The 27,723-nt window shown below is 47.3% G+C and overlaps 3 protein-coding genes across 11 annotated transcripts in view; 2 read left to right on the forward strand and 1 right to left on the reverse strand.

The window, feature by feature from the left end:
* The first annotated feature begins 44 nt into the window (after positions 1–44).
* Tax1bp3 (Tax1 binding protein 3) lies at positions 45–4,652 on the forward strand. Its single transcript, XM_070001772.1, has 4 exons — positions 45–174; positions 2,832–2,951; positions 3,330–3,407; positions 3,686–4,652. Exons 1-4 carry the CDS (start codon positions 136–138, stop codon positions 3,821–3,823), a joined length of 375 nt encoding a protein of 124 aa, XP_069857873.1. The 5' UTR covers positions 45–135; the 3' UTR covers positions 3,824–4,652.
* A 1,388-nt stretch (positions 4,653–6,040) lies between these two features.
* Ctns (cystinosin, lysosomal cystine transporter) lies at positions 6,041–26,999 on the reverse strand. 6 transcript variants are annotated; one of them, XM_070001765.1, is made up of 13 exons: positions 26,982–26,998; positions 25,940–26,138; positions 22,359–22,438; positions 20,067–20,145; positions 18,523–18,607; positions 11,805–11,908; positions 11,543–11,674; positions 10,327–10,426; positions 10,121–10,240; positions 8,748–8,918; positions 7,589–7,706; positions 7,324–7,438; positions 6,041–6,945 (listed from the first exon to the last, which is right to left on the reverse strand). In XM_070001765.1, the coding sequence occupies exons 3-13, from the start codon at positions 22,417–22,419 to the stop codon at positions 6,831–6,833; spliced, it is 1,200 nt and encodes a 399-aa protein (XP_069857866.1). In that variant the 5' UTR covers positions 22,420–22,438; positions 25,940–26,138; positions 26,982–26,998; the 3' UTR covers positions 6,041–6,830. The 6 variants fall into 6 exon arrangements, with proteins under 6 accessions (XP_069857866.1, XP_069857871.1, XP_069857867.1 ...); XM_070001770.1 differs by lacking the exon at positions 8,748–8,918; XM_070001766.1 differs by lacking the exon at positions 26,982–26,998 and having other exon boundaries at positions 25,940–26,271.
* Positions 26,478–27,723, forward strand: part of Shpk (sedoheptulokinase) — a 37,537-nt gene continuing 36,291 nt past the window's right edge. For all 4 annotated transcript variants that reach the window (XR_011367746.1, XR_011367747.1, XR_011367748.1 and 1 more), the window contains exon 1: positions 26,478–26,712. Coding sequence is in view for 1 of the 4 variants with exons in the window: in XM_070001764.1 (XP_069857865.1) it covers positions 26,551–26,712 (162 nt within the window). In the remaining 3 variants the exon portion in view is untranslated. The remainder of the gene's footprint in view (positions 26,713–27,723) is intronic.

Below are 27,723 nucleotides of genomic sequence, written 5' to 3' on the forward strand. Positions count from 1 at the left end.
GGCTGGTGCCTCGCGGAGTCCTCACGAGGGGGCGGGCTCAGTCCAGCTGCCTTTGTTAGCCCGGGCGGGCGCGGCCCTGGCTGTTCTCGGGCTGGGCTTCCCGGAGTGGCGTTCGGTTCCCGGGTTGGGGTCGAGATGTCCTACATCCCCGGCCAGCCGGTCACCGCCGTGGTGGTGAGTGCGCCCGCGCGGGCTCCTTCTTTGGCTGCCCCGTTGTGCAGGGCGGTAAACTGACGTCCTAGCAGACTGACAGTGCTTGGGGAGTGAGGCTCCTGTGTGAGAACCGGGACCGGAGCTCGGCACCCCGCCCGGCCGGAGCAGCTATGCAACCTCTTCCAGCCGCGGAACCGATGGGTGGGATCCGAGGCCAGCCCCTTGGCACTGCTGTCGCCGGCGGGCTCTCTGCTGGCTGAGGCGGGAGGCGGAAGGAAAAGGACCTCGGTGGTCTGAGACCGAGGCAGCTTCCCGGCCCGGGGTCTCGGTCCCCAGCCGGCAGCCACGGGGGGCGGTGCTGAGTCTCAGCCGCTGGAATGAGGAAGCGCTTCCTGCTCCTGGGCCCCGCGGCGCCACCGCCCGGCGGGGGAGGGGTGGGGGGCGGGGGCGGCCCGCGCGGGGTGGCTCTAGCGGCCTCTTCCCCCCCTTCCCCTTTGACCCTGCTCCGTGGACCCACCCATGGCCAGTCCCAGAATACTCTTACGACCGTTTCCATCCTTCTCCGAACTTTTTCTGGATCCCCAGTCCTCCGGATAAAGTTCAGGTTCCATGCCTGACACTTGAAACACGAGGAGACCCTTGAGGTCAGCTCAGGTTTGCTTCGTTCTTCGGTGCTCTTTGAATAGGCAAAGAGGAGAAGGGAGACTTAGGCAATTAGGTATGGATGCCAAAGTCACAGAAGGTGCCTTGAAGGCCAACCCCATGGCAGGGGTGGGTGAACTGAGTCCCAGAGAGAAAGCTGTTCATGTCCAGCCATAGACAGAATCTTAGGAAGGACCTGGGTTACCTACTCAGCAGTCCAGAGGCTTTAGACAATGGGGGAGGAAAATGCCTGTCTGGCAGGCACAGGGCTAAGTGCAAGTCTCAGCCCTGTGGGGGACTGGAGGTGTGTGATGGGTGTGCCTTACCTGAGGGCTGTGGTTGTCTGGAGGGTGGGGGCAAAGCAGTTACCAGTGAGGGTGAGATTAGAACACCAGCTCTGGCTGGACCAGCTGCTAAGAGTTGGACTGGAGTTTACCTTGATTGCACCAGCCTGGCTTTTCCAGATTCTTAGCTGCTGCAGGTTTGCTCCTTAGCTGGTAAAAAATGGTTTGTAAGTGAGGAGCCAGAGAGAACTTTGTTACTGTCTTTTCTTAGCAAGGCAGTGAGGGGAATCCTCTTTCCTGACCTTGGGTATGAAGGAAGGTGTATTGAAACAGGTCTGGAGTCTTGTCACTTGAATGGGCTTCAGGATGGGGTTTCTGTGCCTCCTCCCTTCGTGTCATGGCCAGTTCCAGGGTCTCCCTCAAAGCTGCAAGCCCACACAACCCTCCAGTTCTAACGCCAGAAGCACGTCAGTACATTTGTGTGGGTCTGGCCTCTCTTGTGTCTTGGATAGTGGATGAGGTGGGGGTGGCTTTCTCCCCATTCCCACACTCATGTGTAGTTCATCCTTGTGAATGTTACAATCATTCTGGCTTCGCTGGACTGGCTCCATAGATTTGCCTTCTGGATAACTGTACAGTGGCTTCTGACACTCCCAACTCCACCTTGTCTGAGCATGGCAGTCAGCCAGGCCAGATGACTGGCTTTTCCTCCTCCTCGAGCAGTCCTCAAGTCTGTGGATCTTTGTTTCCAAGTAGCTCATGTCCTGTGGCTTCCACATCCAACTCATGAAACATCCATTCCTCTACTGACTATGGGAGTGGTCAGATCAAACCTGGCTGTGCCTTACCCTAATCTGACTCCTTGAACTCCACTGGGTTCAGAACCAAGATCAGGCATCACCCCCTCTCCCTCCAAGACCTCATACAAATAATCCCTCCTCTGTGAAGTCTTTTCCTGTCCTGTGTTACACTTTGAGGATAATCTGCTTTGACTCTCAGCATCTAGTGTTTGGAAGGTGTTTGCCAAGGGCTCTGAAAGGAGACTGCATAGTTGGGGATTCTAAGTCCCAACGCATGGTAGGAAAGCCGTTAAGATACTGTCTTTTACACTGCACAAGAATTTGGCTTGAGGACGACGCTCCATCTATGTGACCAGTCTCAGGCCAGTAGCCCATAGACTTACTTATTCAGTCTCATCTTACCTACTAGTCCTGCATCCTGTGCTGTACACTTAGGTCTCACAAACATGTACCCATAGCACCTGGGACCTGCTTCCTTTTGGCTAAGAAATCCTTTTTCTCTCTTCAGTGCTTATTTATATTCTCCACTTTTCCTGAGTACTTCCTGTTTTACCCTTCCTAGGGCTGGTTCAGCAACCTGAGTTGCCTCAGGCAAGATATGTGGCTTTTCTTAGGCTATAACCTCTCCTTCCCTGTGTGCCCTCCCTGGATAGATGCATATCCTCTCCACAGTAGCCATAGCACCCTTGGTTCTTGGGCCTAGAGAAGCTCATTATTTGCTGACAAAACCTGGGGGAAGAGGAGGGAAAAGGTTGAAGGCTGAGAGCTATGCTATAGCTCCATGTGGCTGGTTTGGGTCCCAAATCTCCAGGCTCCCAGAACAGTGAACAGCTGGATACTGGCAAAGGGACGTAGGCCTTATTACTTGGCAAAGCCTGCTGTTGCTGTGGATATAGACCAGATTCATTCTGTGCCTAGTCACCTACCTACAACTTGCTTTTTTCTTTGGCAGCAACGAGTTGAAATTCACAAGCTACGCCAAGGTGAGAACTTAATCCTTGGCTTCAGCATCGGAGGTGGGATTGACCAGGATCCCTCCCAGAATCCTTTCTCAGAAGATAAGACAGACAAGGTGAGAGGGACAGGCAGGAGGTGGTATGGCTTTCTTCCTGTGCCTACGTGGAAGTAGCAGACCTCATTTTTATCAACAGTCCTAAGGAGGTCCCAGAATGACCTTGTAGGAATAAGTGGGGGTGAATATTAGGCCTCCCAGTCTTATGAAGGCCTGCTTCAGATAGCCAGGAGGAACAGGTTAGAGCATCCTGGAAAATCTATACTTTCTCCCTGCTGTCTTGACATAAGATGTACTTGCTGAGTGGCAGGGAGAGAAGTGGTAGGGAGAGGGTGGGCACAAGGACAGAGGGCTAGGATATACTTTGCTGGGCTCTGCCTTGTGGATTACGGGCCAGTCCTGGGACTGCAGAGCTTTACCTGGGTTGTCTCTTCCCAGGGCATTTATGTCACACGTGTATCTGAGGGAGGTCCTGCGGAAATTGCTGGGCTACAGATTGGAGACAAGATCATGCAGGTAATGGGAGTCCCAAAGAAGGAAAAAGGGCTTGTTGAGGGGTTAAAGCCCTTGGGATGGGGGAGCTAGCCCAGCCTTTCATGGGGAGGGACTCACCAGAGCAGTTTTGGAAGCCATGCTGGTATTGATGCCCAAGGAAGCTTGTTTTATCCTGTGTGCTTGGCTCCAGTGCTGGGCACTTTCAAGGCTGGGGATAACTTGGGGTTCCGCTTGGATGGCCTGGGTTCCCCCCAAGCTGTCTGCTTTCAAGGAGTTGATGTGTTCTCTCCCTGGACCAGGTAAATGGCTGGGACATGACCATGGTGACACATGACCAGGCCCGGAAGCGGCTCACCAAGCGCTCAGAAGAAGTGGTGCGTCTGCTGGTGACAAGGCAGTCGCTGCAGAAGGCCGTGCAGCAGTCCATGTTGTCCTAGCAGCTTGCCCTGACTCATACCTGTCTGCCTATTTGTACAGTGACCACTACCATGCTCTGCCTACTTCCTGGCTTCTGTATGCTGGGCCTCAGCTTAGAAGGGTGACAGCTGATCCCCAGGCTGAGTCAGCCTCCCTTCCCCTCTTACCCCAAGTCTGAGCCCTGGTAGCAGCAGTTTCCCCTGGACACTGAGGATTGGAAACCAGGGCCTGAAGTTGAGTGGTTGTGCATCTGCAGTGACTAGATTCAGTTCTCAGCCCTGCTGCTTGCCCATAGCAGTGCTCAGGTGAACAGGAAACACCTGACAATTGCCAAAGCTAGGAAATGCCAGGTGGGGTCACTTTTCTGTTTGTTCTGGCTACAGAACTTGGCCCTGCCTTGTTACTACCACAATGTGTGCTGCATGCTTCCTGGGCACCACACTGCTCCCTACATGCCCAGCTGGGGTCTAAACTCACACAGTACCAGAGCTACTTAACCTCCTCTCCCACAGGTGCTGGCCTCCGGGGTGGGGGTGGGAGGGACGTGTCTGCTTACAGGATTTAGATGAGTTCCAGAGCTATTTTTGGGCAGCTCTCAGGATTGCCAAGTTTTTCTTCACCTGTGGGTTTAACTTTTGTATTTTTTTAAATCGTAACTTTGATACAAAGTGTTTTTATCTTACCATTTGGAAAATGCCAGTTTCACTTTTGAATTTAGCTTACTAATTCACATCTGGGAGCAACTACTCTTAGCACACACAAACAAGCCTTAATTTGGTTAATGTGGAAATGGGGCAGTATGATGCTACCCACACTTGACATCTTGTGCTCAATAAAGGATGAAATTCATGAGGGGTCTTTACTGAGCCATGAGATTAGGGAGATTTAAGGGAGGATTGGGACAATTGTTTTGGTTTTTAAAGTGTCTGCCCTCTTCCTGGCCTTGAGAAAAAGCCTAAGTCTTCCCAGGATCCCCTGCATGGAATATTTGGCTGGTGTGCTACCTTTGACCTGCGGAGGAGACATGCTGTACTTGGCAAGGCTCACATCTGTTGAAACCTGGGGTGCACCTTCAGTGCAGCTGGGGTGAGGAACCTGGTATGTATTGTTTCTTGTTATCACTGAAGATTCTGAGTGCCCTCAATTTGCCTTGAATAACCTAGATTCAGCCCCTGCCCACAAAGCCTCACTGCCCCCGAGACTCAAAAACACTATAAAGCACACAGTCAAAGACACAACCCCAGATGTTCAAAGGGATAGGGCTGGTTAGATCCTGTTACTACCAGAATGATGCTGTCACTCCTGACCCTGTCTAGCACTGCCAAATCAGATTTGTCAAGAAAATTTGGAAGACCTGAAATGTAGCTCAGTACAGAGTACCTGTCTAGCATGTAGGCCTTGGGTTTAAACTATAGCATCCCTCTGCTAGAACTATTTTTTAAAGTCCAGAATTTACAATCTCCCATTTTTAATATAGTACCACATATATATTTAGGTGCTGGAGATCACACCCAGAGCCTCCATGTAGCTAAGTAAACACTACCACTAAGCCATATCCTCAGCCTTTCCCAGCTTCTTGGGATCCTCTTGCCTTAGTCTCCCACATAGTTGGGATTATAGGTATGTGACACATACCCAGCCCAACAATATTTTATAAAAGACACTGGACTGGGCACCAGTGTTTCATGCTTATAATCCTAGCTACTCAGAAGGCTGTGCCAAGCCTTGGCAGCAAAGTCCATACAACTCTTCAAGACAGAGTAGAGCTGTGGTAGAGTGTCAGCCTGGAGTGCACAGCACCCAGATACATATGTACACACCAACCAACCACTAGGTGGCTCCAATAAAATAGGGCTGTGGGCTTGGTCTAACTAATCTGCGCTGGGGAAAGGGATCTGCAATTCCTTAAGTTACAACTGGATAGAGGAAAAGCCCTTCTTCCTGCCCCTGCTTCTAGTGGTGTCATGCCCATCTCTTTCAATCCCTGCTCACAGCCACAGCTTTTGACATGCTAGTGGCACACTGATACTGGTAGACTGTACCTGTAAGACTTACCTGGATCTGAGAGGGCAGGGACCTTCCCTGATGAATTTGGGGGTCAGAATGCAGCTACCTCTGGTCAGTGAACTCCACAGCCCTACCTGTTCCTTTATGCGAAGTGAGCAAGACTGGTTCACTAAGCCCAATGGGCTTGGTTCTGCAGGCTGATGAAGCTTCCATATCTAGCATACTCAGTGTGCACAAAGGAAATAAGCCAAGCTTTAATTAAGGTTAGGGCTCCACCCAAATAGGACACAAAAAGCAGTTAAGGAAAAACAAGGCACAAGTACTTGTAAAAAAAAAAAGATTGGCAAACTCAGGTCACACAAGGCACATTCCAGTTCCTTCCACCCCAGGGAGGGCACCAGCTGGAGAGGATAAGGAAGGAAGTGTGAGATTGGGGTTGGACCCATACCAATTGTGTGAGGTGGGTTCAATTTCTCCATGACCAAAACACTGAAGTCTCAGGTGTCTGGGGGAAATCAAGGGAAGGGGGCCCGGTCCTCCCCTCCAAGGGAGCAGCTGTCACTACTTGGCAGGTGGGCAGGCCTCTAAGGCACAGGCTGGTGCTAAGTTAGGAGTAGTAGGGTGCTCAAACAGGGCCCCAATTCACTAGAAAAGTGAAGGCAGGGAAGAGCAAGCCATTTCTAAAACATCCCTTCTCAAACTCTGAGTTAGTAGGACAACAGACTGGTGTCTAGACAATGGACACTGGGCAGAGTGCAGTTCAGAGCTTATCTGGCAGGTACCTCTGTGCTCAGGCCCTGCTCTGGGCCACCTGTTACTGCAGCTGTGGAAGCTGAGTTATGCAGGATGAGTTTCAGGAGTGGCCTTCCGAGAAAGGACCCTAAGGCCTAGTCCCACAGTCCTCACCCCTCCACCACCAGCATCGGCACCTTCGAGTCCATTGGCCAAAGCACCTGGCTGCTTGGTTCCTGGGACCACAACGGTGGCAGCAAAGTGCCCTTGGCTCTCCCAGCGGCATGGTCAGCCTTTCAAGCTGCTCCCAGAAACACTTGTTTGGGGCAAGGCCTTCGGCTGCAAGCTTAGTGTCCCATTCGGCCTCGTATGGCTGTCAGGATCTGTGAATGCTGCCTGAGGCCTTAAAGAAAAGAGAGGTGGTGCATCAAGATGCAGGAGGGCCAGACCCCTAGTCTGGCTCAGCTGGGACCTCTGAGGAGGCAGAGAGGGACCACCTGAGGTCTGCTTTTCAGTCTCAGCAGAGTCAGGTGTCCATCCCAGAAAGGGGGTGGGGGGTCCTTTGAGGCCCAGGAGGGGCCTGGGTGAAGGCAAGGTGGTTGTGTTTAAGGCATTTGGCCTGAGGAAGAAAGTGCTTCTCCGGCATGCTGGGCCATGCCACACAGGGCCTGCATGCCAGCTGCTTCTCTGGCCTTCAGTGGGTACAGCCTTCCCCAACCAGGACCCTGGCCCTGGCTGTTTACACTGGTGGTTCTCTGAGTGCTAGTTCAGCTGGTCGTACCCCGATTTCTTTTTGTACAGAAGGAAGTGCTGGATGAAGAAGATAACATCAAAGAATATGGAGAAGATGCCAAGTCCAAATTTAGTTGGGTCTCCAAAGATCAGCGTCCACTGGTCTGTTAACAGCCGGGAGGGAAGAAACTAGTTTTAGCTGATAGTGCCCAAGGCAGCTGCAGCAAGAGCAGAGGAGCCCAGTCAGCTTGGAAACCCCAACCCCATCCCATACCTCCACCCACTGGGTAGGGGCAGCTCTCAGACTGACTTACTGTTGTTGTAGGACTGCAGGAACATCTGGAGGAGGCTGAAGCTGCCTCCAATGAAGTCCAGGAACACACTGCCAATGCTCCAGCCCTCAGTGCTTTTGTAGTGAAAGTTCATGTAGGCCTAGGCAGGAGGAGGGATAGACACAAGGAGGGCTGGGAGGGGTCTGGGCCACTGCCTTACGTGTCTGGTGACTGCTACTCTAAACAAGAGCAGCTTTGAAGGCTCCCACTCAGGACTAGCACCAAAGAACACAGTGACCTTTGGGCTCTGACAAGCCTCCGTCCAGAGAACAATCTGGGTGTCCCATGGTCTAATCATCCAGGCCAAAGAAGACCTCCCTTCTACCTCTGTCCCTTCCAACTCCAATGGAGGGAGGGGTAGCGCCCTCTTTCTGGGTTCTTTCCCAGTCCCAGACAATTGCAAATGTCTCCCTTTTTGCAGTTCTGCCTTCCAGGTTCCTGGTCCCAAGCCTTCCCACATGCAGGGCCTGACCCTACAGAAATCCTCACATCAGTTGGCCATGGGGCTTGAACTCTGAGCCTGGGTGGTGTTCCTGAGCTCTTCAGCTCAAGACAAGCACTCTACCTACCATTTGAGCCACAGCGCTATTTCTGGCTTTTTCTGGGTAGTTTATTGGAGGTAAGAGCCTTATGGACTTTCCTGCCTGGGCAGGCTTCAAACCACAATTCTTAGAGCTTAGCCTTCCAACATTCTTAATACTGTTCAGCAGCCAGGTCTCCTGTGTGTAGCCCAGCCTGGGGCACCCTTCATCATCCACTGAACTCTACTTTCCCTTAGGTATAGCTGTGCTCCCAGCCAATGCTCTCCTTCCTGAACCTGTGAACACAAGGAGCCTTCTCATAAGGAAGAAAAATTTTGTGGAAATTGTAGTGGCAGCTACATCATACAAGCTTCTTAGCCTGAGTCATTGTGGGCATGGAGACAGACTTGTGTGACTCAGTTGCAGGGCAAGAGCAGGCAGCAGCTCTCAGTGGTTTAGTCTAGTGCCAGTCTAGTCTCACTGGCATCCACTGCAGCTTTCCACTCTCCTTTCTCTGGTGAGCAGCAAGCTGCCCTATGGAAGCAGGGCCCAGGCTAGGTACCTCTCATCTCTCATGCCACCTACCAGCCACATAACAATGCAGGAAGGCCCTGGAGTACCTGTGGAATATACTTGATCAGCGTGATGGCAAGCTTGATGTAGGAGAAACAGAAGAGAAACTGCAGCCATGTGGTCACTCCAACTGCAGCCACAACCATGGTGATGAAGGCAAAGAGCCATGAGAGCACCAGGAAGCCAATGGCAGGCCATGACACACGCTGGCTGCCTCGCTGAGGATGAGATGGAGGAGGTGCTGTAGGTGGGGGCACAGAAGTTGCTGCAAGGTCTAAGGGGGGGATGGTGTAAGAGAGCTGGAGGCAGAAGTGTGGCCTTGACATAGCCTGAGGGAGGGGCCCTCGGCAGATCCAGAGATCTTGCTCTGTCTAGATCATGGGATAAGTCAACACCTGGGCTTGGATAAGGTGTAAGGTCCCCAGCACAGACTCCATTAAAAAAAATACTATCAAGGTCTCCTGATATATCCACTGTGGATTTTCTTGCTTTCACCTACTTTTGTGTTCTTACTTTGCATGGCTGAGTGTCATTCTGAGTGAGTTGAATGAGGTTAGGTTTATTGATTCTAATCTGGAGGCCTGGCACCTTGTTCTGGCCTGGGCACTGACTTGTTCCATGGCTTGCATGAAGTCTAGAAGTCTCTGAATCCTGTATGTCAGCCTTTCTCTGACATGGTTCCAAAGTAGGCTATCTTTACTACAGTGTCATAGCAAAGATAAGACAACCTAGGAGGTCCAAGAACCTTCTTGGAAGCCATGCAACCCCTCTCCTCACACAGGGTAAAAGGGATGAGGTGCACCATGGGAAAGCGAAAGCAAAGCTGGCACCTCAAGAGTCCTCTGAAACACTGGGGTCTCCTAAGGATGTCTTCCCTGCTGAGATCCCACAGTCCTCCAGTAACAAGGCTGAGTCCTGGTTGCTCCTGGCCTTTTGGAAAACAGCTCCCCCATAGGTACTCAGAACCCTGGCTACAGTTACTGCTCATAGTTCCTCTCACCTGCTCCTCAGCCTCATGATTCTGTTCCCCAAGAAAAACATCCTCCCTTTCCCTTCAGCATGGGTTCTTCACTAACCCTTGGATTACTAGAAGCATTTCCTTTGCCATCCTCTCTCCCTGGCTGGGCTCAGGCCTCCACTAACTGTCTGTGTTTCCAATCCACTCCATACCACACTCTCTATACTGCCTCTCTTTATGTCCCTCACCCCAGACATGCAGTGTTCCATATGGTTAGTACAGGGTCTGGCCCATTCTCTAGGCCCAGGAAGGAGATGCTGATGAATGAATGGGTGGATAGATGAATGTTTCCTTTCTGAGTATTCCCCATCTTCCACTGAAGGACAGGTAGCAGTGGCATGTGGGTAGGATGGGAAGGATATTGGCTCATGCAGGTGAATGAAGGCAGGCCTGATCTCTTACCTCATATAGGCAGCATTGCAGGATGACAATCAGAGTGAGAGTGACTGCATGCAGGCTGAAGAAGACATCATTAATGTCCACAGGGTTCACGCCATTGGGGTGTTTCTGGAGAAACTGCTCCTGTTAGGGGGAAGGAAGATGGGAGGTGACGGCAGCTTGGCTACCAAGTGGCTCTGGTGGACTGTGGGGCCTGGGCAGTACTGTACCTGGATGTAGGGCACCCACAGGAGGCCAATGTTGAACACGCTGTAGGCCACAAAGCCCGTCAGGTTCAGGGCCAAGAAGTCAAAGCTCAGGCCAATGACACTGTGGGCAGGGGACAGAGGAATGAAATAGGGCAAAGATGAGGATAGGGACCACTGGGAAGGGAGGAGACAGAGCTCCTGGCACACAGGGAAGAGCACTGTCCTTAGGTCTTACTGCACAACTGGTATCAGCCAACCACACCCCTCCTCCCTTTTTATTTTTTGCTAGTCCTGGGGCTTGAACTTGGGGTCTGGGTACAGTTCCTGAGCTTTTTTTTTTTTTGGGGTCCAGTCGTGGGGCCTGAACTCTGGGCCTGGGTGCTGTCCTTCAGCTCTTCAGCTCAAGGCTAGCGCTCTACCACTTGAGCCACAGCACCACTTCTGGCTTTTTTCTTTTTGCTTATGTGGTGCTGAGGAATCGAACCCAGGGCCTCATGCATGCAAAGCAAGCACTCTACCACTGAGCTACCTTTCCAGCCTCGCAGACTCTTAAGTAGCTAGAATTACAGGTGTAAGACACCATTTCCCTGCCAATCATGCCTCTTTTTTTTTTTTTGGCAGTCCTGGAGCTTGAACTCAGGGCTGGGCACTGTTCCTGAGCCTCTCTATGCTCAAGGCTAGCACTCTACCACTTGAGCCACAGCACCACTTCCAACCTTTTCTATGTATGTATACTGAGGAATTGAAACCAAAGCTTCATGAACGGTAGGCAAGCAGTCTACCACAAGCCACATTCCCAGCCTCCATACCTCTTAAGACCCAGTTTGTTCCTTCTCTCTCCCTCCAAAGATTTCTCCTAGAGGCTTCCTTCAGGAAGGCAGCATCTACCGCACAAAGTACCCTAAGAGGCCAGAGTGTCTATGAAGCACCTATACTCTGTCTATAAAATCAGTGAGTGGCTCAGTGTCCAGGGCTGAGGGCTGTGTGACAGAATACCCAAGTCTTACAGGGCTAAAACGGGTTCACCCAGTCCATTCTTTGCTTAGCGAAGAAGAGCCATGTCACTGCTTCCACAGAATGGGGTTGAACTGGGTGAGGGACTAAAGGCCCAGCATTGTAAGTCCTATCTCGATTCCTGTAGAGATTTCTTATAGGGACAGCTTTTGCAAAAGGGCAGGAAAGATGCCCATCATACCACCCCACTTGAGCCTGCTGCAGGTCTGGCTCAGCAGGTTACCTTTTCCGTCTCCAGTTCTTGATCACCTGAGGGTAGAAGGAGATGGACCAGGCCACAAAGTAGATCCAGCCAATCATCTGGTTTATGATGCTAATAGCACTGCTGTGGATCACTAAGAAGAGTATTCTTGGGCTAGAATGGAGTTGGGAATGGGATAAGCTGAGGCTAGTTTTCTGAAGGAAACCCCAGTGTGTCTGTGCTCAGCACAGCCTCCCTTCCCATCATGTGTGGTCCACACACGCAGGGGCAGAGGCCAGCCTACCTGGTCTGGTTGGAATGATTTCCATGCAGATGAACTGTCACTTGTCCAACATTTTGAGATGTCACTTGGAAAGAAGAATAAGTCACTCCGGGAGGCACTACAACCTGTTAAGAAGACTGAAAATTTGATCTGAGGCCATATGTAATTATTGACCATCTATCAAAACAAGTGCCTTGCTCCAGGCTGAGAACATAGCACACATGGTCCCTGCCTTCCAAGAGCTTCCTAACCAAAGGCAGTATTGGGCTAGCCAACCAACTGGACCCCTGCTCCCCAGCTCTTCTCTCTTTGGCTTTCCATTCAGTATTGCAGTCTGGTACTCAGGCCCTCCCCTAGCTAATGGACAATGGACAGGAGTGTGGGATGGCCCTCTTTCTCTTACTAGCTATTTGATCTCTGTTCATCTGTAAACTTTAGGGAACAACAAAACATCAAGCATTGACTTCAACAGGGTCACTAACAATGATACAACTTCCATCAAGCTTACAGAACAGACCTGGCACATGGCAGGCCATGAGTACATCATGTCACAAATGTACTATATCTGTATCATTGCTACTTTCATCATTATTGGGTTCCTCCATTCCCATGAAGGATATCTACCATGCACTGCCTGGCTACCACATGGAAAAACAGAAAGGTGAACAAATATGTGGTAAGGACAATGTTCTCATCCTCATTTTCATCAAATATTTATCTAGTCTTGCTCTAAGAAAACAGGTTTTAAAGCCCGCCTATGACGTCACATTCTGAAATCATTCCTTCTGATACAAATCCATGCAGAGCAACAAAGATGGTATCTTTATTGAACCAAACTGTCTCCTGCCCTCAATGGCTATTGGTCCCTGGATAATACTCTGGGTGCCACTCTCAACCTATCAGATCACTTGTGTCTATGAGGATATAGCTCATAGATAGCAGTGGTTTCTTTTTTTCTTTTGAAGCAGGCTCTCATTATGCAGCTCAAGCCAACCTGGAGTTCACTATGTAGCCCAGGGTGGCCTCATTTCCAGACCTCCTGCTTTTACCTACTGATAGCTAAGATTACAAGCTGTACCATCATGCCAGGCTAACAGTGGCTTCTCAATGAGAATCCTTCAGGCATTTAGTTTTTGGTCTTAAGCCCCAGAAAATGGGGGGCTTTGGCAATGGAAATGAAGTCCAACTTGTGGTCTGTGTCTTGCAAGCCACTTTTTTTTTTAAATATTTGAGTTTGAATTCAGAGCATTTCATTTGCTAGGCAAGCAGTCTATAAGCCATACCTCCAACTCTTTGCGCCTCCCCCCTGCCGTGTGTGTGTGTGTGTGTGTGTGTGTGTGTGTGTGTGTGTGTGTGTGTGTGTGTGTGTGTGTGTGTGTGTGTGTGTGTGTGTGTGTGTGTGTGTGTTAGTACTAGGTATTAGAATTTGAACTCAGGGCCCCAATGCTTGCTAAGCAGGTGCTCTATTGCTTGAACCATTCTACTACTCCCTTTTTGCATTGGTTATTTTCAAATAGGGTCTTGCTCCATGCCTGGGGAGTCTGGGCTGTGACCCTCCCATCTTTGCTTCCCTGTAGCTTGGGATGATAGGTATATGCTATCACACCTACACACTGGTTAAGGTGGAGTCTCAAGAACTTTTCTGCCCAGGCAGGCCTCGAACAGAAATCCCTAAATTTCCACCTCTCAGGTATCTAGAACTACAGACTTGAGCCACCATGCTTGGCTAGTAATTTTTTGGATATTGGTTAGCTTTGGACCATGAACTGCCCATGGATTACAGGCATGCCACCACGACTGACCTGGAAGTTACATTTTGGTGATATGCTATCATTTTTGGCTCTTTTCTTTTCTTATCACCTCATCCCCCCCCCAACCCCTTACACAGAGTTTGTTTGCAATATTGTATATGGCCACTAAATCCCTAAACAGAGTTTGCTTGCAATTTTGTATATGGCCACTAAATCCGTTTGGAGAAAGGCAGGAACAAATGGACCAACCAGATATTGACCAGAACAAGGTACAATGAAATGATAATGACCACTGCCTTTACTGAGTGCTCCCTACCTGCCAGGTACAAACTCAGACACTTTAGATTTGCCTCTACTGCTTTTAATTCTCACAGTGCAGCCAAGGAGACATTACCTAGACAAATGAGGAAATATTGTGTTGGGCTGAAGTATATTACCAGGGCTTACAGGCAAGGCCAGGCTCATTAGCCACTTGACTCTCTGATTCACAAATAAAGTAAGGGGGCTGGGAAGGTGGCTCAGTGGTAGAGTGCTTGCCTTGCATGCATGAGGCTCTGAGTTCGATTCCTCAGCACCACATAAGCAAAAAGAAAAAGCCGGAAGTGGCGCTGTGGCTCAAGTGGTAGAGCGCTAGCCTTGAGCTGAAGAGCTGAGGGACAGCGCCCAGGCCCAGAGTTCAGGCCCCACGACTGGACCCAAAAATAAATAAATAAACAAGTAAAGTAAGGGACAGGACTGATAAAAGCTGGATAGGGCAGGCCAGCAACCAGAAGCCTGAGAAGGTGGTTCAGGTTCCTATGAAATTTTTCATAAGATATATATGAAGATTTAGAAATAGGTAGAAATAGATATATATAATATATATGTATGGCTTTAGTTATACAAATATATATACTTATATAAATATGTAATATATATATATATATATATATATAAATATAAATAAATAGGTTCCTTCCTTGTAGTGGAACTTGAACTGATGCCATCATGTTCTTGCTCAGCATTTTTGCTCATAGTCAGCACTCTACCACTTGACCCACACCTCTACTTCCAGCTCTTTTGCTGGTTGATTACCTAGGCTGGCTTTGAACCTTGACTTTTAAATCTCAGCCTTCCAAGTAGCTGTGATTATAGGCATGAGCCACAGGCACCTGGCTTACGGTTAAAATTCTTTAAAATTGAACTATAAATGAATATAAATTGAACTATAATATTATACATAGACACAATGCTGAAAAGTACAAAGATCACACTTGATGACCTGTTTGTAGACGGAACACATCCAGCTCCCAGATGAAGAAATGAATAGTTTAACATACTAGAAGTCCTGTTCTGTCTCTTCCAGGCTACTGACTCCCAGGGTAACTTGTGTTGGTACCTTTTTTTTTTTTGTCGGTCATGGGGCCTGAACTCTGGGCCTGGGTGCTGTCCCTCAGGTCTTCAGCTCAAGGCTAGTGCTCTACCACTTGAGATACAGCGCCACTTCCAGTTTTCTGGTGGTTTATTGGAGATAAGGGTTTCACAGACTTTCCTGCCCAGGCTGGCTTTGAATCACAATCCTCAGATCTCAGTTTCCTGAGTAGCTAGGATTACAGGCATGAGCCACTGGCGCCCGGGTTGGTACCTTTTTTTATACAAGGAGTCATATAGCCCATACTTTTGGCGTCATGCTCTTCTTATTTGATATTACACTTGACTTTTATTTTTATTTTTATTTTGCCGGTCATGCAGACAGCGGTCTGGGCGCTGTCCCTCAGCTCTTCAGCTCAAGGCTAGCGCTCTACCACTGGAGCCACAGCGCCACTTCTGGCTTTTTCTGTTTATGTGATGCTGAGGAATCGAACCCAGGGCCTCATGCTTGCAAGGCATGCACTCTACTGCTGAGCTACCTTCCCAGCCCCCGACTTTTGTTTATTTTTAAGAGAATCTTTTCACTTAAATGTCTGGAGCTATGAAATGATCAGCATCTGTTCCTCTGAGTGTACATGGATTACACAGATCCCTGGTGGCTGCATGTCAGACCTGCTGTTAGAACCAGCAGCTTTCCTTGCACTGTACATTGGACTTAGCGTGTGGGGGAGGTAAAATCTACCTCTCACACAAAGTCTCTTTAGTGGGATACTCTGAAGCTCCTCTCAGCAATGGGATTTGTCAGATCCCAGATTCTCAGGATGTGCCTCATGGCCATCAAGCTCATTCCTGCATTATTCTCTTCCTGCCCCTCCCCAGATTTATTACAGCATAATTGACAAACAAAATGTATATTTTATGCAGGAGTTGGTGGCTCATATAAACCTCATTACTCAGAAGACTGAAATCTGGAGGATCCTGATTTGAAGCGAGCCTGGGCAGAAACTTTATCTCCAAAATAAACAACAAAAATGAAGGAGGCATGCGCAAGTTGTAGAGTGCTGACAAGCAAGCAAGCTGAGCAAGCACAAGGCCCTGAGTTCAAACTCTTGTCATAAAAAATTGCATATATTGCTGGGCGCTGGTGGCTCACGCCTGTAATCCTAGCTACTCAGGAGGCTGAGATCTGAGGATTGCGGTTCAAAGCCAGCCCGAGCAGGAGAGACCGTGAGAATCCTATCTCCAATAAACCACCAGAAGACCAGAAGTGGCGCTGTAGCTCAAGTGGTAGAGTGCTCGCCTTGAGCTGAAGAGCTGAGGGCCCAGGCCCAGAGTTCAAGCTCCACGACTGACAAAAAAAAAAAAAAAAATTGCATATATTTATATCATACAATGTGAAGTGCGTATTTTTGCATGAGTTAATCAAGAAAATTAACATATCCATTATCTCATATACATAAGTTTTTGTGTGGTAGGAATATTGAAGATTTAATCTCTTAGCAATTTTCAACTACAATCATGCGTACCTGTAGAATGAGCTATACCCTGAAAATTGTGTCATTAAGTGATTACATAATTGTGCAAACAGCATAGAGTGTATGTGCACAAACTAAGATGGCTACAAAATCACTAGATGATATATTAAGGGACTATATTCTATACGCTATTCTTCACTGACCAAAATGGCATTTGTGGTGTGTGACTGCATATTACAACTTATTAACTGTTGTCACCCTGCTGTCCACAAATTATCCATCTTAAACTGACTGGTGTTCAACTTGTTTTTCAAATGTTTTTATTATATTTAAGTAGTTGTACAAAGGAGATGCCATTCAACAAAGCAGTTTATGAATACAGTGAATCCTGATCACTGTCACCTATTTCATTATTCTCCCTCATCACATCCAACACCACTCAATTTTCTTAATTTTTAAAGGATATGCATTGAATTTTATGACTGCATTTCCCCCCCCTTCATTTGTCTATCCCCTTCCCCTTGATCCTACCTCCCCTCCACTTTCGAGTACCCATTTTCTGTTTATTTTGTTGGACTGTGAGTTAGCCTTTCTAAGGAATTAGACCATTTGGTACATCTGTATACACTCCAACCATTTGATACATTTGTGTACACTCCAAAGTGTTTACTTATATATCTGTAAGTTAATTCTGGCTTCCACATATGAGAGAAAATGTGTCCTTTGTCTATGGGCCTGACTTACTTCCCTTAACATGATTTTGGACTCTTATTGATCCTGGGAGGCTGCTTCCTTATGGTAGTATTTTTTTTTTTCTTTCTTCTTTTCTTTGCAGAGTTGAGGACAGAACTCAGGGCCTTGCACTTGCCAGGCAAGTCCTCCTCCACTTAGCTAAATCCTCAACCTTGATCTGGTAGTCTTTTATCTAGTTAAATGGTAACTGGTTCACATCCTTGTTAAGACAGAAGCAAGATAGAAACAAATAAGTAAATATATGATGGTATGAATGATTACCACTATTATACCAGATAGCCTCTGGAACTCATCTTTCCAAGTGTCATCCAACTTAATGGTGCCTCAGTACAATGCTTCACAAATCTTAATATGGACCCCAATTATCTGGAAACCATGTGAACAAGTAAAATCTGAATCAGTGTATTTGGGATTGTGGTCTGTGATTCTGTTTAATTAAAGATTTTTTTTTTTTGATGTGGTGGGGGTGCCTAAATATGGGGCCTCATGCAAGCTAGGCAAGTGTTCTACCACTGAATATCCTCAGCCCCACAGGTTTTTAAGCAAGGTTAATGCTGCTGGTCTATGAATGTAGCAAGGCATTAGCAAACTATCTAATGACCTACCGTGGTTTTTTTTTTTTTTTTTTTTTGTCAGTTGTGGAGCTTGAACTTGGGGTTTGAGTACTGTCCTTGAGCTCTTTTGCTCAAGGCTAGTGTTCTACCATTTTGAGCCACAGCACCACTTCTGGATTCTTAGAGGTTAATTGGAGATAAGAGTCTCATGGACTTTCTTGCCTGGGCTGGCTTTGAACCATGATCTTCTGATCTCTGTCTCCTGAGTAGTGCTGGGATTATAGGTATGAGCTACCAGTGCCTGGCTAACTTTTACATTCTTGGAACCACCTTTGCCTCAGGCTTCTTATTGGAGCAAGACTACTCACACCTGTAATCCTAGCTACTCAGGAGGCTGAGCCCTGAGGATCACAGTTTGATAAAGTCTTCCTGGGCAGCAGGAAAGTCCATACAACTTAACCCACCTAAAAACTGGAAGTGTTGCTATAGCTCAAAGTGGTAGATTGTTAATCTTGAACAAAAAATCTCAACGATGGTGCCCAGGTCCTGAATTCAAGCCCCCCAACTGGCAAAAAATAAAAAATAAAAAATAATCTTATTACCAACTACAGTCATCATGCTGTACAATAGTTCTCTAGAAACTATTCATCCTAATGGACTTGCATTCATTTTGCTAGTTCTACTTAGTAAAACCTACACAACACAAAAACATTCGTTCCCCTAAAGAACAACAAAGACAAAAAACCCACAGATTTCTAGAACGATGGCAAAAGGACAGTATACGTCATATATTTCCGTAGCTTTTGTTTTGTTTCCTAGCATTTCCCTACTCACTAGTTTAAGATCTGTTACTTACCTCATCAGGGAGATCAAGGATAGTAATATTTTTTGAACGAAACGTGATTTCAAAAGTGATCAGTAAGGTTGCATTTAATGGATACCTATGGAAGACAAGAGTCTAATTACTGCTGAAAAATGGGGCCCAATGAGATCTCAATCAACCCTCTAGACTTCATTTCTGGGCTTTTATTTCTCTAGTAATTAGGAGCAGGAAGTGCTGCATGCTTAACCTTGAGGAGCAGTTGTCTTTTTTTTTTTTTTAAATCAGGAGACTGAAAGTCCTTTTAGTAAAGGATGAGAATATGAGAAGGTGGCAAACGGGCTGAGAATAATAGCGGAGGTACCCAGAGGTGAACAGGCCCATGTCTCCCCGCTCTAGTGGGAAAAGTTTCCCAGAAAGGGTTAGATTTAAGCAGGGTATTATAAGAAAGTCAGCATTTGAATGAAAGAACTGAAACCTCTGGGAACAGAAGAATTACTTTATAGAGGGCAGTGGGGAACAGGGAAGGATTCTGGTAAGGGGAGAGTTGAGGTAAAAGATGACTTACATGATCTATACCATGTGGGTGGGTATGTATAGAGATTTGGGATATGGGAATGAAACTGGAGGTCCAAGATGGGGCCTGGAAGCTGAAGTATTGGTTTGAAATCAGAGTAAAGATTTGATTTTTATTTTATTTTTTGGTTGGTTGTGGGGCTTGAACTCTGGGCCTGAGCACTGTCCCTGCACTCTTCAGCTCAAGGCGAGTGCTCTACCGCTTGAGCTAAAGCGCCACTTCAGGTTTTCTAGTGGTTTCTTGGAGATAAGAGTCTCTTGGACTTTCCTGCCCAGACTGGCTTTGACTCAAGATCCTCAGATCTCAGCCTCCAGAGTAGCTAGGATTACCGGTGTGAGCCACCAGCACTTGGCTAAGATTTGATCTTTGATAATGTAAAAAGGAAGGAATTCCAGGTGTTCAGCTTAGAGTATTCTCATAGCTGAGGGGCCTGAGTAGGATGAACCACTAAAGGACACAAAGGGAGACAAAGGGAGACAAAGGGAGAAGAGGAACACTCTGCACAAGGTGGAGACTGCTGTGACATCAAAACCAGTAGGTGTCAGCAAATGACACTCCACCAACAAAGGCCAAGCAATGAGCAGCACTATGGAATCTTCTGATACAGTCACTACTAGGTTAGCAGCACTATGGAATCCTCTGTTGCAGTCACTTCTGGTTTAGCATGTGACCTCAGCAGTGCTGGTCAGTACTTCAGCTCCCTTAGCCTGAAATATTTATAATCTTGGAAAGGTCTAGGCCATCTACTGCTATTCACTCAAGGATTGTCATGGGGCAGGGTATGGGGGAAGGCTCAAGTCTTAGAGAAAAGCAGTATATTTTCCTTTTCTCTTCCCCCCCAGTGCAACCACAGGCTCAGTATGGTGCTCCAAGAACCTGCTTGGTAGCCCCAGGCTGGTCTCACTGCTCCCTGAATGGCTTGTCTATAGCTAAAAGGCAAAAGTGTTATACCCAAATAAAAAAAGTCCACAGGGTCTGTCCAAGACCAGGCCAGAGAACTTACCCAAGGGTGATGCTGATATTAGTTGAGCTGCCATTTTCCAGCTTCACAATGGGAGGGACGGTGAGGCTGAAAGTAGATTCTGAAAAGACCCAAGTTGATGACATGAATTATTCAGTCAGAGAGTACAGGCCCATGAGAAACAGGTATGAGGTCCCTGATATATGAACTCATGAACCCTGACTCACTGACAGTCCTATTTTCTAGATGAAACCACCCCTGGTGGTTCATACCTATAATCCTAGATAGGAGGCTAAGATCTGAGAATCAAGGTTTGAAGCCAGTGGGGACAGGAAAATCCACGAGATTTTTTTTTTTTTTTTTTTTTTGGTTGGTCGTGGGGCTTGAACTCTGGGCCTGGGCACTGTCCCTGTACTCTTCAGCTCAAGACAAGTGCTCTACTGCTTGAGCCACAGCGCCTCTTCCAGTTTTCTAGTGGTTTATTGGAGATAAAGAGTGTCAGGGACTTTCCTGCCCAAGCTGGCTTTGAACCATGATCCTCAGATCTCAGCCCACAAGACCCTTACCTTGAATTAATCACCAGAAAGCCAGAAGTGGAACTGTGGTTCAAGTGAAAGCTAAGCAAGAGTGTGAGGCTCTGAGTTTAAGCCCAGTACTCACAGTCACACTATCTTACAGATACACACATGCACACACACCAGAAAGAGAGAGGGGAGGGAGAGAGAGGGAGGCAGAGGGGTTGGAGGTTTCCATGAGGGGACTAGACCTTCAGACCACTGATTGTGCCTTCCCTATCTACTGCCAGACAGTGAAGATGATGCTGGCATCATCTCTTTCTCCTGACAGACTCTGAGAACTTGCTACCCAATTACTCAGAGAGTCTAAGAACCATAGAACCCAGAAATTATCACAAAGGAATTCAAGCCACCATCTGGTTCTGTATATGGTGAACCACCTCTTTAGACAGATAGCACAGATAGCCCTATTTGTGGGGCCCAAAATAGCACAAAGAATTGGTTCAATACATTCTTGCATTTTCAGAGATGCACAGGTCCAGCTAACATGTTTCTAAATAGCCTTTTGGGTTCCTCTCCTGACCTACCCAACCAATGTATGATCTTTCTGCAAGTCTATCTGGAGACTGGAGGAGAATGACAAACATACAGTTTCACTATTGGGGCTTATTGACATTAAGGTATTAGCTTGAGACAAAGAGGCCCTCAGGATGATGGGGGAACAAGTTTGGCCTTAGGAAACTAACTTGGGAGTCTGGAGGTATGGGAGTATGGAGGTATAGAAGAGTGTATGATTAGAATACATGGTGAGAAGGAAGAAGAGGAAGACAAAGAACAAAAGGAAGAGGAGAAAGGAGGGAAGGAAGAACAGAAGGAAGATGAGCGAGGGAAAAAAAGAAGAAGATAGAAAAAAGTGTATCACTGGCTATGGAGGTGCCAGACTTGAATGAAAGAAAAAGAAAATAGCTAAGGGAGAGTGAGGGGCCCTGTGTTCAAAACTCAGCACAGAAATAAGAACAACAGGGGCTGGGAAGTTGGCTCAGTGGTAGAGCACTTGCCTTGCATGCATGAGGCTCTGGGTTCGATTCCTCAGCACCCCATAAGCAAAAAGAAAAAAGCTGGAAGTGGCACTGTGGCTCGAGTGGTAGAGTGCTAGCCTTGAGCTGAAGAGCTGAAGGACAGCGCCCAGGCCCAGAGTGCAGGCCCCATGACCGGACCAAAAAAAAAAAAAATGAAATAAGAACAACAACAATAACAAAATCCCCCAAGCCCCAAATAAAAAAAAAATCAAAGGAAAAAAGTGGATAACATATTGTTAGGTGAAATGACTACGAACATCCTTGTAACCGAACAGAACTATTAGTTTGAGCTATTCCTGTGTTCTTTCAGTAACCCATTTCCCACTTCTTGTCCCCTTCCCATGTGTGATAAAAGCCTCATGCTAAACCTGCCAATCTCATGTTCCCTGCTTCCTTGTTTTTGGGATTACACATAGTCTAGAGAACCCAACTCCTTACAAGGGGTAGAGTCTGCAGACAGGGCTCAGCTTTTATCTACCCAAACCCCTTACAGGCAGAAGATGAAGAAATGAGATGTGAAATTTTAAGATGCTTAGGTTGGAAGGAAACTTGAAAGTTACCTAATTCAACCTCCTTCCTTCTTTCTTTCTCTTTCTCTCTTTTTCTTTCTTTCTCTTTCTTCCTTTCTTTCTTTCTTTCTCTCTCTATACATATATATATATATATATATATATATATATATATATATATATATATATATTCTTTTTTTCACAAAGTTGACAAACCATTTAAAAACTTACCACAATTTGTTATGAGATTCAGGGGAAAAAGGATAAAAATAAGCAGCAAATTCCTTATCATGTTCTCTGATTTCTTAGAACTAGGAAGAAAAACAAACAGCAAGCAAAATTCATGTTAAGGTTGAAATCAACTCAGCTCCAAGTGGACAATATACCACCTGGAACCACAACAATAAGACAGCTCATAAAAGACTTGCAACTGGGCACCAGTAGCTCATGCCTATAATCCTAGCTACTCAGGAGTCCAAATCTGAGGATCAAGGTTCAAAGTCAGCCTGGGCAGGAAAGTCTATGAGACTTACATCAATTAACCACAAAGAAGCTAAGAGTAAAGCTGTGGTTCATGTGGTAGAGCTGTAGCTTTGCACATGTGCGCGCGTGTGTGTGTGCGCGCGAGAGCTCAGGGACAGCACCCAGGCCCTGAGTTCAAGCTCCAGGGCTGGCAGAAAAAGAAAAAAAAAAAAGACTTTCACATCTCTGACCTCAAAGATTTGACATCATAGTGTCAGAAAAGGGGACCTCCAGAAAGGGCTTATCTTTCTTTGATACATAGGAAAACCAGTTTAGAGAAGCTAAGTGGGTTGTGCTATTCTGAGGAAGTCAACACAAGCCTTATCTTTTCCCCTCAATTGCCTTTTGTAACCTAGTTTTGTGTTAAAAATTTTTTTAAATTAATCAGTACTTTAACTAAAATAAAGGTGAAATGTGATTATAAAAAAATTTAAGTTAATGTTAGGGAAATGAACCCTAAGATATGTATTCAAATGTTTTTTTCTTTCATGCGATTGTTTCTAACATATTTATAAGATTATTTCTTTGTTGCTTTGTATGTCCCTCCCCCACAGTATAACCCCTGCTTTCACTGTATTTGATGTTGGTATAATTTGTGGAGGGGAAGGGGAAAAACAAATCATTGAAATAGGGATACAGGTGGACCCATTGCAACAATGATGTACAAGTCGTTATGTAGAAAATGAACTTTACAACTTTGGTGCTGGGGGGGGATTGGGGGGGGAGGATGGGCTGGGAAGGGGAAACAAAGGAGGAGGCTACAATGCTTGATAAGAAATGTACTCATTATCTTGCCCATGTAATTGTAACCCCTCTGTACAGTATTTTCACAATAATTTTTTTTTAATTAGTATCACTTCCCTAAAACATCTGTCATTTTACTGAGAGCAAAACATGGAAAATGAAACTGGGTCAGCAAAAGTCCCTCAATGCCAAAGGATGAGACACTCTGGACAGACAGAAAAGCATTAACCAGTAAGTTGATCTTAATGCTGAAAAAATTCAGATTTGATATCACATACGACTAACGGCTGGTGGATGCTACAAGGCAGAAACAGAGCACTTCATCAATTATGATATGGTGACAAAAAACCCCACTGTAGAAATAGATGAGTAAATTGTTCAATGTTAGTTTCTATCTGCTTAAAGTTTTGTTTCATTATCAAATTCCAAAAAATAAGATTGTACGCGGAGTTGACTCAAAAGTCATGCTATCATTGATTTACTTTACCTTTTCTATATCTATTTTACAAATTTAAAACATTTTAATGATTTCACAGATCGGTTTTGAAAAAGTATTTGAAAACTGAATGCATTTAGTCAAATTACAACTTATTTTACTTAAAAGGAAATTATGTCAAAGAAAAGGAAATTGCCTCAAAATCTAAGAGATACATTTTAATTCCCTGAGATAAGTTACTATCTAGTTTGAAGTTTTACAAATAAACATTATTGACCTAGCAGTGTTGATTTACATTTTCTTCAGCAACTAAATTTCAACTTTTTTCTTTAGTGGCTATCTTAATTATTGTGATATTTTCTGTAACTAATATGCTGACATAATTTTCCCATTAGGAATTTGTATATTTATTTATTATTTTGATGAGGTTATCTTGTATTCACCACAGGCAATATTTTTTTTTTTTCAGGTAAGGGGTAGGTTTTTCATCGTTCTGATTGGCACCAGGCCATCTTGGTCCTCCACGTGGTGGGAAAAGGGCTGGGATAAAGAGCTGGGAGAGCTGGGAAAGAGGGAGAAAAGAGCTAGAAAAGAGAGAAAAGAGCTAGAAAAGAGAGCGTCTGGGAAAGGTGGGAAAGAGATAGCTAGGAAAGAGAAGGGAGCCAGGAAAGAGAAGGAAAGAGCTAGAAAAGAGCAGAGAGAGCAGAGAGAGAGAGAGCAGAGAGACTACCACAGGCAATATGTTGTTGTTTTAAGCTTTTGTTATCCAACTTTAAAAACTAAAAAAAAAACCAAACCACCACTGAGCACTTCATTGTGACAATAGGCTCCTCGGTGGTTCCCCCCCCTTCCCCCCCCTTCCCCCCCCCTCCCGTGAAGCTTAAACTCAGGGTTTGGACACTGTCCTTGAGCCTCTTTATACTCAAGGTGAGCGTGCTACCATTTGAGCCACAGTGCCACTCCGGTTTTTGAGTAGTTAATTGGAGACAGTCTCTTGGGGACTTTTCTGCCAGGTCTGGCTTCTAACCATGATCCTCAGATCTCACCCTGCTGAGTAGCTAGGATTACAGGTGTGAGCCACGGATGACCAGCAGATGTACTTTTTTTCTGCTGTAAGTTTTAACTCTCTTCCAGGTCTCACTCAGGTATCAACAGTTTCAAGAACTTCTGCCACTCCTCCCTTCCCTCCTGGGAGCAGCCTGGATGCAGATGCCTCCAGTGGCTACCTTCCTGTCACAAAGGACAGGTATGTCTGTCCCACCATCTGGAACTTTCTGGAGAGGTAACAACAAACGTGGCAAGGAATGTGTGGCTGGAGACAGGCTGGGTAGGTTCCAACGTGGGCATACATTTATTTGTTGTGGTATTTTTGGGTACTACTTAACTTCCCGACTTCCTAATGGGACAACAGGAATGAATTTAAATGAGATGTAAGGCTTGCATTTTCAAAAGAAACTAAAATCAGCTTTTGGCATATGAAAAAAAAAGGTAAGATTTTACAGTGGTTTAGGGCTCCCAAAAGTCATAAAACATACATACAGCTTATCAGCTGTATTAAAGTTTCAAGGCGGTGGATGATGGAATGATGTAATGTGATCGTTACCATAGCCCAGCATACTTACCAAGGAATCACACGGCATTGATTAACACTTTCCTCAGTACAGGGCCCAGGTATCCTCCAGTCTAAGAACCCAAGAGGGCAGGGGGGGCGTCTCCTCCTGCCTAGTCCCCTGGAGCCCAGCACTGGACAAGTCAGCAGGAGCTCCAGGGAATGGTCCTCTGGGGATCTCGCCTTTCCAAAACAACGTGCATACTCTCCAACCCAGCTTCAGGAGGCAACACAGCAGGAAGCGAGGAGAGCCACCCACATCACCCTGGCATCCCGGCCAGTGTTCCTGCCTTCATGCACCGTCACCCAGACCCTTCAGCCCAGGGCTGTCCAGGCGTCTGGACGTGGAGTGGTCGTCGGTGCCACTGGAGTCCAGGGGCGGCGGAGCGGAGCTTGACCGGCAGCAGGCTGTCCCACAGAAGCGTGAGAGGCCAGTCTCTGGGTCTCAAGGGTCTGCTCGGGAAACTGGGGGGGAGACCCTGGGGCCGAGCCTTTGCTCACCTGACAGCCTCCCGGGCTCGGGGACCGATCTCACCGGACGCAGAAACCTCGCGCCAGAGGTAGCTTCGGAGTGCACGGAGATGCCCCTGGCCGGGTGGTCTTGTGTCGGGGCGGGCCTGCGGTCACCTGACCAGCGCCACCTGACTCCTGGAGGCCGAGCTCCGCGCGAGGCACCCTGGGAGTTGTAGTTTTCACGGGTCTGTTTTAGTGGGACAGAGTAAGGCAGGAAGGAAGGGCACTGGCGCCAGGGCAGGGACAAGGGCTCAGTTATGAGAATGATCAAGCCATGACTAGGGACAAAAGGATCTCGGAGCCTCTTTCCCCAAGTGGTGAAACCAGAGTTCGTTTGGGGTGAGAGGCCCAGGCAGCACTAGGTGGTCCCGGAACCTTTGCCTTACTGGGCGGGTCCTTCTGGGTCCCGCCTCCTCCCTGCTTTCCACCTATCCCCGTAACCCGTGACGGGCGTCCTCTTCGCTCGACCAATGGTAAGGCGAGAGCCCGCCATATTGAATGTGGGTGAGAGGCGTCGGGTAGCTTTCCCCGTGCCTCGCTGCGGGGTGAAGGGAGCTGCGCTACCGCCTGCTACCCGGGCTGCCTGGTTTCCCGCTGCCATGGCCGTGCGGCCCGTCACTCTCGGCCTCGACCTGGGCACCACGTCTGTGAAGGCAGCCCTTTTGGAGGCTGCACCCGGCCATCCATCCGGGTTCCTGGTACTGGCGAGCTGCTCCCGGGCAGCGCGGGCGGAGGTCGAGTGCGTGGCTGCCGGGTCCCAGGTGAGGAGCGCCCGGACCCGCCGCCCCGGGGCCTCTCGACGCCCTCCTCCGTGAGGCCTTCCTGCCACACTCTCCCGCTGGGGCTCCCGCCCCCCTACCCCCCGCCCCTGCAGTAGTCTGTTTGCCGTCCGCGCTGTCTCCTGAGGCTTGGCTGCCTGCCACAGCCCCGCTCCAAGCCTGCCACCTGTTGTCAATGGGCTCCCTGCTCGGTGGCAGCACCCCACTTGTGGCGCTGGCTTCCAGTACTCTCTGCCCTCTACTTTCTGTACCTTGGCTTCGAGGAATCGCCCTCCTGTGCGTGTAGAATGACCACAGGCCTCTCCTACCCTGGCTGTACGCTGCAGCTTATGTCTGCCCTATGTCCATAGTTCAAGGGTCAGTTTGTTCCTCAGTTTGTTCCCTGGGAGTTATCTTCAGCAAATCTGATGCAGAATCAGGCCTAACAGGCTCCTTTCATTCCTTAGAACCGAATATAACCGCAACTAACACTCACTTGATTAGCCAAAGTCTGTCAGCTCCAAAAACAGACACTCTGGAGGAAAGACCAGAACTGGTAGGAAGACACAGATAAGTGGATTAAAATACTGATTTTTTAAAAGATAGATAATTATGCATCACAACCAGTGGCTTGTGAAGCCAGGAGAGAGGCGGGTGGGTTCAGAAAGGATTTCAGTCCTCACAAATGGGGACCCTGCAAAAGTAACTCTGTACAACCAATTAACGATAGAAATGAATACCAGGGAACTTTCCGTGTAACCTTTGGTTATTTTCTGGGCCTCAGCTTATTCTCTTGAGTTGAAATAGGTGACCTTTAAGTCCTCTTCCAGCCACAAATTGGCATTTTCCGGGCCGAGCCCTACCCCCAAGAGCTTTGTTTTTCCTAAGCTCTTGTGGACTCAGTTCTTTAGGGTTCAGAATCCATCTTTCTGGGAAACATTTCAGAGGATAAAGATTTGAAGAACACTTTGCATTTTGAGAGAGGCTTTTAAAAGTACTCTGGTTGGGGCCTTG

Source organism: Dipodomys merriami, unplaced genomic scaffold (assembly GCF_024711535.1).
Source record: "Dipodomys merriami isolate MVZ:Mamm:240054 unplaced genomic scaffold, mDipMer1.0.p SCAF_59, whole genome shotgun sequence".
NCBI classification, from domain to species: Eukaryota; Metazoa; Chordata; class Mammalia; order Rodentia; family Heteromyidae; genus Dipodomys; species Dipodomys merriami.

Coding starts and splice junctions, on each gene's coding strand:
- Tax1bp3 (XM_070001772.1), top strand. CDS start 136: ATGTCCTACATCCCCGGCCAGCCGGTCACCGCCGTGGTG. Junction 2,952..3,329: donor CAGAAGATAAGACAGACAAG/GTGAGAGGGACA, acceptor GTCTCTTCCCAG/GGCATTTATGTCACACGTGT. Junction 3,408..3,685: donor TTGGAGACAAGATCATGCAG/GTAATGGGAGTC, acceptor TCCCTGGACCAG/GTAAATGGCTGGGACATGAC.
- Ctns (XM_070001765.1), bottom strand. CDS start 22,419: ATGATAAGGAATTTGCTGCTTATTTTTATCCTTTTTCCCCTGAATCTC. Junction 11,909..18,522: donor TCCTTGATCTCCCTGATGAG/GTAAGTAACAGA, acceptor TCTTCTTAACAG/GTTGTAGTGCCTCCCGGAGT. Junction 7,707..8,747: donor TGATCAAGTATATTCCACAG/GTACTCCAGGGC, acceptor CCTCCTGCCTAG/GCCTACATGAACTTTCACTA.